Raw genomic sequence first — 11,578 nt, 5'->3', positions numbered from 1 at the left:
GACGTCCGGGACGCAGGTGGATCCCCTAACCACATCAGCAAAGAGAGGGCGAGCGGAACCGGATGCATTGCTCAACTCGCTAACAGCGTGGCCTGATACGCTGAGATGTAAGGGCAGGATAATGCCAAGAGGCCGATATGCAAGGCCAACATAGGGTGGCGTTTGACTTTTGCCAGAGACGAAAGCACCCTTGGCACCCCGTAGGTATTTGGCTAAAAGAAGAAACCTACTGGGCCCATCATCTTCCTGTTCATTCTTAGTCCATGTGTAAGAGATCCTTCTGCGCGGGAACCCGCCTCAGGGAGAAGGTTGACGAAGCTTGAACAACGGATCTCGATCCTAACGACCTTGAAAACCCTCCCCACAATGTCTATAAATCTGTATCGGTACCGAACATCGTTCACTCACGGACCAGGCGGAATTCGAGATAGAGCGAGGTCCATTGAGGAAATTGATAGGCAGCTCTAAAGCGGAGGCGTGTGTGCATACAAGAAGATAGCGACTTCCCCGACCAAGATTCACCACCCATTCTCGCTTATAAATGGAATTCGCTCGAGCGTCAACTACCAAGACTCCACCTCAGATGGATGTACAAATCACAACTACCAATGGCGAAATCCATGCAGAGCTCGCAAAGGACGAAGATTCCTCCGGTCACGTTCCTGCAGGACCCCCCGTCTCCGAGGGGCCGGAGATGAGCTGGATGCTGGCTGCGGTACGTGCAGGGAACCCCATCCTCCAGCACGCACGATTCAAGAACCGCATGCTCGCATGTCTACAACCGACAGTAGTCTCGCCCAGCAACCTTGCAGCCTCGTACTCATCTGCCGCAGTGCCCAGCGCGGCCACGCGAGGGAGAGGGGTATGTGGGCGTGCTGTCCTGTAACGTTAAAGCTGATCCTGGATCCCACCACCCTGGCACTGGGTCTTCCTGCAGAGCTCCTCGTGTTCGTCCTCGTCTCTCTCTTTCTCCACTTGTTCACTGAACATCCACACTCGTTTTTCCTTTTTCAACTCTGATAAAGATGGCGCGTGTAATGCGCGCAGCCGCTCGTTTGGCTTCGGCCGTCCAGCTCTTCAGCATTCTTGTTCCTGGTGCTGTGGCTCTCCCGGCCAGTAATGGGCAGATCGTGGGCCGTGATACTGTGGATGGCAGTACCTACGACTATGTAATTGTTGGTGGTGGACTCAGCGGGTTGGTTGTCGCCAATCGTTTGAGTGAGAACCCCAAAAGTAGGTTCTCTCTCTCAATTCCTCAAGCTTCATCACAAGACTTTCTTCAATGAATCTCAATTTGGAGCGTTGGATTTTGCCACGCGAGGGCCAAGAGATCCAAGCAAGGAGCCCAGGAGTTGAGCCTCCAGCACGCCCACGTGACTATCACTTGACCCTCGACACCATCGGACTGCCTCTGCAACAACACCCCCTAAGCAACAGATGTCGCAACTATACTAATCAAGCTCAGACACCGTCCTTGTTATCGAATACGGCTATATTGACAACGGCCCCAAAACGCTCATCCCCTACTTCGCCAACACCATCAACGCCGCCGACCTATGGCCCGGCCTCACCTCCGCCCCCGACCCCGGCCTCAACAACCTCACCTTCTCCGTCTCCGTCGGCGCCGTCGTCGGCGGCGGCTCTGTTGTTAACGGCATGGAGTACGATCGCGGCGCAAGTGCCGACTACGACTCCTGGGAACTCCTTGGCAACCCGGGGTGGGGATGGTCTGACCTCCTCCCATACTTCAAGAAGAGCACAACCTTCACGCCCCCTTCCGCCGCCGCCACCGAGGAATTCGGTATTACCTACGACGCCTCCGCGTACGGCAACGGGCCCATCCAAGCCACGATCGCGAATTTCCAGTACCCGGATCTCAACTCGATCTGGAATGCGTGGAGACACGATGGCGTGCCCCTCCCCAAAGAAGGCTCAGTAGGTGACGCGGTGGGTGCATTCTGGACGCCTTCGACACTGGATGCGAAATCTTCGACCCGATCCCACGCGCGTACTGCTTATTACGACCCCGTCGCGAACCGCTCTAACCTGCATCTGATAACCGGGCAACAAGCCAACCAGATCCTCTTCAAGAACCTCGCCGCGACAGGTGTGACATTCGTCTCGAGGGCCAACGGCAGCGTTTCCACTGTTTCCGCACGCAAAGAAGTCATCCTTGCCGCCGGCGCGATCCACACACCCCAACTGCTCCAACTCTCCGGCATCGGGCCCAAAGCCGTCCTAAAAGCTGCAGGTGTGAAAGTCAAGAAAGACCTCGCCGCCGTAGGCGCAAACTTCCAAGATCACCCCGCCGCCTTCATGAGCTACACGCTCTCCAACACCACCTTCCCGAACCCCCTGAGCTTAACACTCAATGCAACCTACAACGCAACCTCGTACCAGCAATACGTGGACATGAAGACAGGTCCCTACACTGCCGCTCGCGGAAACAGTGCCGCGTTCCTCTCTTTACCGCAGTTGACCAGCAAGTACATCAGCATAATCGTGAGCCTACTGACCCAAAACCCCCTCGCCTACCTGCCATCCATCTACACCGACTCCGGCCTGCTGAAAGGCTTCCTCGCCCAACGCGCGATCCTCGCAACGCAGTTCGCCACTAACAACGCCGCGGTGTCCGAGTTCCCCTTCAACGGTGGTGGGCGCGCAACCGCCGCGCTCCAGAAGCCCCTGTCCCGCGGGACCATCACGCTGAACGCGACGAACCCCTCCGGCGCGCCCGTGATCCAGTACAACGCGTTCCAGAATCCGGTCGACAAAGCCGTGCTGCTCGCGATGGTGCGGCACGCACGCGCCTTCTGGGCCTTGCCACAACTCGCTAAGTTCTCTCCTGTTGAGGCGGGCCCCGGCGCGCAGTACCAGACCGACGATGCGATCTTCGACGCACTGGTGACGGGAGGGTTATTGCAGCCCACGTTCGCGCATCCGTCGGGCAGCTGTGCGATGATGCCGCAGGTGCTGGGTGGGTGCGTGGGCGCGGATCTTACCGTGTACGGGACAACGGGGCTGAGTGTGGTGGATGCGAGTATCATTCCGCTGATCCCCGCGGCGCATTTGCAGGCGACGATGTATGCGGTTGCGGAGAAGGCGGCGGATTTGATCAAGGCGAGGGCGTGAGGGGATGGTTTATGAAGGGGGGAGGGTAGGAGGTGTTCTTCGTGTGTATTATAATGTTATGGAGGCGGGGATCTGTAAATTTTAATATTGACTTGGATTTGAGCGATGCATTGGGATACGATACATACATGTGGCTGAAATGTACATACAGCATTTGAGTAGCCTCATTGCGCACCTAATCTGGTTGTACCAAGCTTCGGGTACTTTCGTGCGCCATCAATTGACCTGATAAGGGCGGTGTAAGCTCGTGTTCTGACGGATCTCTCGGGTCCGCTAGGCTAGCTACTTCCAGGCGGTGCTAGCAAGGAGTGACGACGAAAATAAATGCTATGTGAACGGGATTTGCCAGCCGATGGGCCTACATGCATTTCTGTGCATAAATGAATATAATTAGGGTATGTATGTACGTACAGACGTAGCATTACACTGGAAGCCGGACATCGGCGTAAGCGACAATCAAGAATGATGCGAGGAGCAGAATTGGATTGATGATCATGAGCTTACGATAAAGCATAGAATTGAAGTACTCTTCCGCGAACAGACGCTCGGATTTGAAAAGGAGTGAGCATTGTGGTATGTTGAAAATGACGCTCAACAATTCAAACTTGTTGCGTTTCAGCCTGAAGTTAGATAACATATAAGACTCCTTCTTGTGAATACGTCCATACTTGTTCATAGCCAAATTAAACAATCCCAACTTTGCGCAGTCTGTCCTCCCAACCGGGGCCCATGAACTCACCTCGCATGATGCCGTGGACGTAGCATGCGCTCAAGTGCTGATATGTCGTCTCGCTTCCTTTGGTTATTGGCCTCAGTTGGATCGGCATTGATAGGCCTGGGATTATCCAGATTTCGTCACCTTCAATAGAGTTGAGGCTTCACAAACCTAAAAATCCATTTTGAGAGCAGAAAAGCTGACCATCACGCGCGTACAGAGGGTAGCTCTCAAGCTTGAGGTCCAATGCGAGATCGAGCAACCGGATTCCCACATTTAGGAGAGGATCTCGGTCCAGCTCTGCTTGCACTTCCATTTGTCGTTGTCTGATACTCGCCAAGTCCGGGACCAAGAGCTCGAAGCCGCGATCTAGGTCGCAAAGCTTGCGTCGAAGCACCACATATTTCTCCTCAACTGCGGACCAACGTTTTGGGCCGCTTGGGTGCGTTGATATATACCAGGCGAGGTGGCTCTCGGCCCAGTCATGGAAGTGTTGGTAGTAGTGATCGGGCACGGGATAAGTTTGATGCAGCATATCTTGGTCCAGGACCAACGTCCGCCAGAGGGTCTCAGGAATGGATTTATGGCTGCTTGTGTACTGCCTCTGAAACCTTTCCACAAAGGAGAAGAGTGCTATGAACCAGTTCGCCGAAGATGGGGAGTTCTCACAAACACCATTGACAGCATCCACGTTCAACCCTTCAAGTAACAGGGTCTTTCCAATTATCCGCGATTTCGTGGAGAGGGTTGTGCTGAGACCTGTGTGGAAATCCTCGCCCTCAGAGATGCCCTAAAGCGAGGACTTGATGGACCAGTCTGGAGCTCAGTTTGGGACGTGTTGTGACCTTTCGATACTGGGCTCAGGTATTTGTATCAGTAATTCGAGACATCCATTCGTGAGTAGTACTTTACTCGCCCACAGGTATGCTTCGTCCTTAGATTGATTCTTTAGCATATCCTCATAGATAGTATCAACTATGTCGCCAGGCTGAAGTCTTTTGATCATGTCGCATTCGCTCTTGAATATAGAGCCAGGGCTTGGTCCACTGATCATGGTTTCCCTCTCCCTGTTGCTGTATTGTTTCTGTACTTCGATATATGCAGTCTCGCGCTCCTTCCAAGGCTTCAATAGGTCCGACATCATAATCTTCTAGGTGCTTGATATTCAATTCCCTGAAATTTAGACAGAGTACGCTATTGACCTGTCTGAGAGAATTCCAATTGAAGACCTTATTGTGACAGAAGACTAAGATATCTTGCGCCAGGGATACCTCTTGAACAACCCACGCACGCCTGAACCATCGATGACGTGTATAAAATCGACAGTATGACGCCCAGCATTCACCCCAGGAAATACTGGCAAAGGGTTCAAGTGACATCTCCGATCTCCAAAATTTGGCATCTCCGAGTCGTGGTCCTGATAGTCGCTCCAGCCAGGGGTCATCAGGCGATTCGTCTTTGTCGAGAGTCTCTAGGGCGCAAACAACCGGTTTCATGGAACCAAGCGAAGTATTCCAAGTCTTGTGTGTCATCGCCCAGCCACACGAGAACCAGCTGCGCTATCGCATATATGTCGCCCATGAGAAGGATTTGAGACGTCTTCTCATCCTTGTCAACTTGGTTCATGCAGACAGCATCGATCCACAGAGGTAACGCTGGGGTGGAATTGGTGAGAGTGGGGAAATGCATCCGAAGAAAGTCGGAGAGGTTTCGCTGTAATGAAATATATCCGATGGGTTCAATATCGTCGCTGTCTACATAGTTTTCATGTCTCTCTCCTCGCTCAAGTCAGCTGTGCGAGTGGATGCAGAGGAAAAATTCCGATTTCGTAGATTGAGAGGACTCATCATCATCCTGAAGAGACGGTTCACCTCATCTTGAAAAGATGGCTCAACCTCATCTTGAAGAGAAATCTCATCTTCGTCCGGAGACGATATCACACTCTCCTCTTCCGAAGATATCTCATCCTCGTCTGGATAGACGGCCGGACCCCAAGTGTAGGACAGAGCATTGTATGCTGGCTTGCCCTCTAGATCGACTTCCGTTAGATAACCAGATATCGTTCGAGAGATCTCATCAATGTCGGTTAGATGGAGCAATCGGATGCTGATGTTGCTAGACAAAGGATGTAAACATAACGAGGAAAAGGTGATGGGAAGGAAAGGCGAGAAGTGGCCATGGCAGCACCTGGACAGATGGGAGGGGCCAAGAGACGTCGATTTGTGACGGGATCGTCGAAGCAGTGTACTATTATCTCGGCTTAGCTTGAAGATGCCTTGATTAATGGCATTCGTTCGACGATGGCTAATAGTTTCTGAGATGCCCGTTGATGCTTATCACTATCGGAGCTGCGTGGTTTGACGGCTGTAGCCGCGATAGAGAAGGCCCATAATCTTCGGAGAATGAGTCTGGGGGGCAGAAGATAAAAGGAGATTGTTAATTGCTGTCGACATGTCAAAAGCATGGTGTTTCGTGGTGGCTGTGCGAGACCGGTGAAGGCCACCTGCAGATGTTGAATTCATTGGTGGAGCTCAACCTAAGGGCCTGAAGTAAGGCACGCGGTCTGGATCGTCTCGCCGATGAGCGGCCTACGCAGACACCAAGACGAGGCTGGTACACCTCTTCTCGCTCTATCAAGGATACGCGAGGAGAAGGACAGAAGCTTGAGCTGAAGACGACGATGGTGTTGAAGCCTCACATGCTTTCCCACCAGGTCGGCGATGGCTCCTCTTTTAGCGGGCGCCACAGGGGATTCTGGCCCTCGATGCATCAACAGCTTTCCCATCGCATGTCCATGACGGCATCCGGGGCCATACAACTACAAAACACCACGTCCATGATCCTCCCCGCTCTTCAATCGCACGGCTGATGCTGACGGCACCCCGCACGCGTCGCCCGCCATGATCATCTCCCCCGCGCGCGGAGGCACCGCCAAAATCATCATTGCGCTCGCTGCCGGATCTATCCTCCTCTTCCTCTGGAACTACGCCCTCCCCCACTACTCCAACACCATAATCCACGCCGAAAATGGAGGAAAGGCAAAGCCAGCAGGTGGAGAGGAGGAGTACAAGCCCGGCGAGTTCTTCCAGGACGCCAAACCCGCCAATGCCAGCACGACGGTGGAATTGAACGAAACTCCCCCAAAAGACGAGATTCAGGAAAAGGCCAAGAAGCCCTCCCCTACGCCTCTCCCTGTGCATGAAGAGACGGCTACAAACACCAAATGTTCCGAGGTCAAGGGCGCCGACGACGTGATGATCGTGCTCAAAACCAGCGCCGCCGACATCTACGACAAGCTCCCCGAACACCTCCTCACCCTCTTCGCATGCGCACCCCACTACGCCATTTTCTCTGACCTCGCCGGCACCTTCTCAGGACATAACGTCTACGATGCGTTGGAGAACGTCACAGAGGGAACACGCAGGGAGCACGATGAGTTCAAGTTCTACGACAAGATCCAAAAATACAGCACCGAGGCGCAACATCTCTCTGATCTGAAGGGCGACAGCTCCAAAGACCTCGACAAGTGGAAATTTCTGCCCATGGTCTACCGCGCCTACAAACTCCGTCCCGCGACCAAATTCTTCGTCTTCATCGAAGACGACACCTCCCTCAGCTGGACGAACCTGTTACAATGGCTCTCACGCCTCGACTCACGCATACCCCTCTACGCCGGTGCCCCATCCAATGTCGGTGATCTGCGGTTCGCGCAGCGCGGTGGTGGATACCTGATATCGAATGCGGCGATGAAGCTATACACAAACGCGTACGAGCAGCGGTACGCGAGCAAGTGGGAGAAGCGGACAGCGAGCGAGTGTTGTGGGGATGTGATGCTCGCGATTGCGCTGGATGACGCCCATGTGGAGTTCTACTCTGCGTTCCCGCTGCTGCAGGGCGAGAGCGTCGCGAGTCTGGATTGGACGGAAAGGCATTGGTGCGCGCCGGTCGTGAGCTGGCATCACATGGATAGTAACGATATTGATGTGGTGTGGAACTTTCAGCAGAGTTGGGTTAGAGATCACGTACGTATACCCATACATTTTCCTTTCCGATTGAGGATGGGACGGAAAGAGGACGGAATGCTAACATGGGATGCACAGGGCTGGCAAACGCCCTACCTCGTCAGACACGCCTTCGCCTCTTTCGTCTCACCGCGTCTCTCCGCCGATCACAACGCCTGGGACAACCTCTCCCAAGATACCCGCATCAAGAAACCCGCCGATAACGCCGCGATCGAGGACACAGTCAACTGGAATGGTCTCTCAGAAGCCGAGAAGAACGCCACAATTTCTTTTGACAACTGCCGCAAGCAGTGCGAGGCGAAGGAGCAGTGTCTACAATACAAATACCGCAAGGGGGAGAACGAGTGCGTATTCGGCAATGTGGTGCGATTAGGAAGAGCAGTATCAGGGGAAGGAGAGAAGGATACAAGGAGTGGCTGGGTGGTGGATAGGGTAAATAAGATGGTGAAGAAGTGGGAGCCGTGTGCTGAGCCGAGTTGGAAGTTCAATCAGTAATCTCTTCAAAGCGGAGAGGAGTGTGAATGATCTTCTCACAGAGCATTTGATAACAATATGGGTTAGGTAGGATAGGATGGCGTTTGGGATGGTATTAGTATTTACGGAGAACGCGCGTGACCCTGGGTCCAGGGAGGCGTCACATTGATAAATTCCGGCGTCTGTAATGCGCGGTAAATCGGACGTCGACATGTTCGTTCGTTGTATATCTATTGTCGGAAGCAAAAACATAAAATACCTCTACTTACCCTTCCTTACTACGCTGATATAAGTTGCCTGACTAGAACAGCTGTAATGCGCTAGTCGTCTAGCGACAACTAAGTCCGCCCTGACGAGTTGGTCTTTTGGAAACCACTGCGCCAAGAGGTGCGGTGTCCTGGAGGACGGCGATGTTTAGGGCTGTTCAGTATATTAGGGGTAATGGGTTTGCTGCGGCTGGAGACGTGCTAGTAAACGCGAGTATAACAGAAGTGCAAGCTGATATTTCCAGCGAATTACTCCTTGAGAACATGAACTTGCTAAGTGACTGCTAGATTGTCATCTTATGTTTGCTATACGATCCCTAGACACCAATTCAATCGCTTCTTTACTCGCACTTCACATCCTTGCCCCAAACTTTGCGTCTCCGTCCCCATCGCCATCGAAGCCGTATTAGCCTCGCCCACATGATCCAGGACAGACTCAAAGTCTAGCTCAGAACTGCAAAGAGGCTTCGGTCTCCAGCTCAAGGCTCGATAACCAATGCCCCCACATCATCGTCTTCTTCCTCCCCTTCTTCGTTCTCCCCCCATCCTCGTCGTCGTCGTCGTCGTCGTCGTCGTCGTCGTCGTCGTCTTCGTCGTTCTGAGAACTTCATGTTGAGGGTGGAAGGGCCCTTATATACCCCTCCTAGAATTCCAGAAGTTGCTGCCTGGCAAGCAGAAGCCCTCGGAAGGAGACGAGGAGCGGGATAAGGAGGCTGGACTTCACTTAAAGTAACTCTTCACTTGGTCCCCTTTTGGGGGGGGGGGGGGTTCGTGATGGGCCCCCAATATACGCAGGGAATGGTACCGGTGCTATGGACTCGGTATGGTGGCGTTCGGATCGGCCCTGTGGCTTCAGCACAAGGCCCTCTTGACTGAAGCGAAGTAGTTCTCTTTCTCTAGGGCTGTTTCGAGGTGTTCATCGCATTGATGATTTTGCTAAATAAACTTTAAATCGTGCCGTTTTCGAGTAAGGTCCACGTTTACAAAAATCACTGAACTCGCTCAACTTTCAGTAATATTTGACATCGAAGATGTGAACGAGAAGGCATTTCGAAGTGTGTGAAAGCAGAACTTATTTCTTCAGTATTCACCACCTCAACCCCCCACCCATCCAAGCCCGCATAACCCAACACGCCACCACCAAATCCCTCCCCCTCTTATCCCCTGCCGCATCCAATATCCTCAAACCTCCGTCCTTGCTCTTCTTCCCCGCATCCTGCTCAACAGCGACCTTCTCATCCTTCCCACTCCACCACACCCCTCCCCGCACCACAAACAGCACCCGCCTCTCCCATTCATCTTCAGCCCGGTAACCGTGCTTTTGTATCCGGGCCTCATTCGCTGGATCCAGCGCGTCAAACCGCTGTGACCGCACCACATGCCAGAACTTCCACCACCGGCCCCGAACCCCGGTGCCGGAGGTGAGCTCGATACGTCCGTCTAATGTCCCGGCGCGTAGACCCCGCAATTCAGCACGCGGCCCGTGCCGGGAGATGTGGTAGAGTGTGGTGTCGTCATCGTAGCGGAGCGCTTCAGAACCTGAGTGCTGTGATGCGGTGGAGAGGCGGCGGCATTCCGTGGGCAGCAGATGCCTTATCGACAACGTAAGGGGGCGGCCCGACTTCGTCGTAGTTTGGTAAAGCTGGTAGCGCGGTAAAGAAGAGGACGAGGTAGTCGTTGACGCGTGGATGAGCGGCGCAGCGAGGGTGAGGTGGGCCAGGAGCGGATCGAGGGCGTGGTAGGCGGGTGGGAGGCCCTCATCGTCAGATCTTGCGGGTTCTGATCGCGTCAATTGGGTTGGGGGGGCCAATGACTCCAATTTGGGGTCGGTGGTGACATCGTCACCTAAGTATGGGGGCGGGAGATCGTCGTGGGGGTTTAGTCTGGTGTTGAGGGGTTGAAAAGATGGGGGGAGTGGCATGATTGGCGGGTCATTGTTAAAGATTGGTAGATAGGGATATGTCTAGGAGAGAAGAGAAGTGTGGTGTATGTAGGTGCGATAGAAATACATCGAACAAGGGGTGAAGGGTCTCATGAGATCATGAGATGGATGGAAAAGCGGGGTCGGAACGGGGATCCTCCGTTCGCCGCGAGGCCTCAGGCTTTAACCTTTCATCAGCTCCTCAGCTTCGGTGTACTCTCGAAGTTCTGAGTCTTTCTATTTCAGATAGATCCAGTCTTGTTTCTCTTCTATGATATGCTACTCTAGTGCAGCGAGAGCGGCCTCACATCGATCCGGAATTCCAACAGCTCATAGGGCAGTAAGAGAGCCTCCAGCCTATTAGGTATCAACGTCTTGTCCTGATTCCCGACACTACGTCAAAAAAAGCTGTTGAAAGCGGCGCCCGTACCTACAGTGCGTTGTATAGATCTGTACACTTAAACGCTACTGTTGTTGGCCCTTTAGAATAACCCATACCGCTAAACAACCCCCTTTTGGGCAAGCTGTGGCGCCTCTACACCACCTCCTGAAGTGGCGAGCAGGTGTACACAGACTTGACACCTGAGCCGCTGCCTTAGATTTTGTTGAATACTCTGAAGTACCACGGCCAGTTGCAGAAGCGTCTACACAGCGAAATAGGGGCGTCGTGTTTTCTCTTTGACAAATTTCGTTTCCTTTATAATCTCGCGCTCAATATCAATGGTTGGATACTGAAATGCTGAAGTTTCTTACTCCGCAAAGGTGAAAATCCTACAGAGGTAATCCTTACTATCGCGAGATTTCTTGCAACCTGTCGTCGCTTATGATTGGTGGGCGTGCCTGGTACGTATAGAGTATTTTCCCACAGTTCTCTATATCGATTTACATAAATCATGACGGCGAGCCATATTCGATATATGGTTCGACCAGAGTATTCACACGCTTCTTAATTCTAGGCTCTTTTTACGCGAACATCGAGTGTTCCGTAGTAAATCTTCTTAACGTTGCATTACCCCCTCATTTATCTTAGCTACAAGTACTCTCTTTT

General features: G+C 53.0%; 5 protein-coding genes across 5 annotated transcripts; 2 read left to right on the top strand and 3 right to left on the bottom strand.

Annotated features, from left to right (window-relative positions):
- Window positions 1-541: 541 nt before the first annotated feature.
- Window positions 542-3,202, top strand: BDZ99DRAFT_503681 (choline dehydrogenase; the record flags this gene model as incomplete). Its single annotated transcript, XM_033723980.1, has 3 exons — window positions 542-862; window positions 1,074-1,233; window positions 1,466-3,202. The coding sequence occupies 3 exons, from the start codon at window positions 542-544 to the stop codon at window positions 3,130-3,132; spliced, it is 2,148 nt and encodes a 715-aa protein (XP_033569654.1). The 3' UTR covers window positions 3,133-3,202.
- Window positions 3,203-3,502: 300 nt separating this feature from the next.
- Window positions 3,503-3,909, bottom strand: BDZ99DRAFT_198839 (uncharacterized protein). The gene has a single exon (XM_033713222.1). It carries the CDS (start codon window positions 3,806-3,808, stop codon window positions 3,554-3,556), a length of 255 nt encoding a protein of 84 aa, XP_033569653.1. The 5' UTR covers window positions 3,809-3,909; the 3' UTR covers window positions 3,503-3,553.
- On the bottom strand, window positions 3,816-4,988 carry BDZ99DRAFT_527130 (uncharacterized protein; the record flags this gene model as incomplete). The annotated part of the gene is made up of 3 exons (XM_033726209.1): window positions 3,816-3,991; window positions 4,052-4,637; window positions 4,755-4,988. The coding sequence occupies 3 exons, from the start codon at window positions 4,986-4,988 to the stop codon at window positions 3,816-3,818; spliced, it is 996 nt and encodes a 331-aa protein (XP_033569652.1).
- Window positions 4,989-6,634: 1,646 nt separating this feature from the next.
- On the top strand, window positions 6,635-8,833 carry BDZ99DRAFT_454356 (uncharacterized protein). Its single transcript, XM_033718383.1, has 2 exons — window positions 6,635-7,869; window positions 7,948-8,833. The coding sequence occupies exons 1-2, from the start codon at window positions 6,748-6,750 to the stop codon at window positions 8,362-8,364; spliced, it is 1,539 nt and encodes a 512-aa protein (XP_033569651.1). The 5' UTR covers window positions 6,635-6,747; the 3' UTR covers window positions 8,365-8,833.
- A 675-nt stretch (window positions 8,834-9,508) lies between these two features.
- BDZ99DRAFT_468673 (uncharacterized protein) lies at window positions 9,509-10,612 on the bottom strand. Its single transcript, XM_033721313.1, has one exon. The coding sequence runs from the start codon at window positions 10,528-10,530 to the stop codon at window positions 9,697-9,699; it is 834 nt and encodes a 277-aa protein (XP_033569650.1). The 5' UTR covers window positions 10,531-10,612; the 3' UTR covers window positions 9,509-9,696.
- Between the last annotated feature and the right edge of the window lie 966 nt (window positions 10,613-11,578).

Source organism: Mytilinidion resinicola (assembly GCF_010093595.1).
Source record: "Mytilinidion resinicola strain CBS 304.34 unplaced genomic scaffold BDZ99scaffold_30, whole genome shotgun sequence".
NCBI classification, from domain to species: Eukaryota; Fungi; Ascomycota; class Dothideomycetes; order Mytilinidiales; family Mytilinidiaceae; genus Mytilinidion; species Mytilinidion resinicola.
This window is presented reverse-complemented; position numbering and strand designations above follow the sequence as displayed.

Excerpts from the sequence above, each read along its gene's own strand:
- BDZ99DRAFT_198839 (XM_033713222.1), bottom strand. The coding sequence starts at position 3,808 with ATGAACAAGTATGGACGTATTCACAAGAAGGAGTCTTATATGTTATCT.
- BDZ99DRAFT_468673 (XM_033721313.1), bottom strand. The coding sequence starts at position 10,530 with ATGCCACTCCCCCCATCTTTTCAACCCCTCAACACCAGACTAAACCCC.
- BDZ99DRAFT_454356 (XM_033718383.1), top strand. The coding sequence starts at position 6,748 with ATGATCATCTCCCCCGCGCGCGGAGGCACCGCCAAAATCATCATTGCG. Across the intron at positions 7,870-7,947 it reads AGAGTTGGGTTAGAGATCAC|GGCTGGCAAACGCCCTACCT; the intron begins GTACGTATACCC and ends TGGGATGCACAG.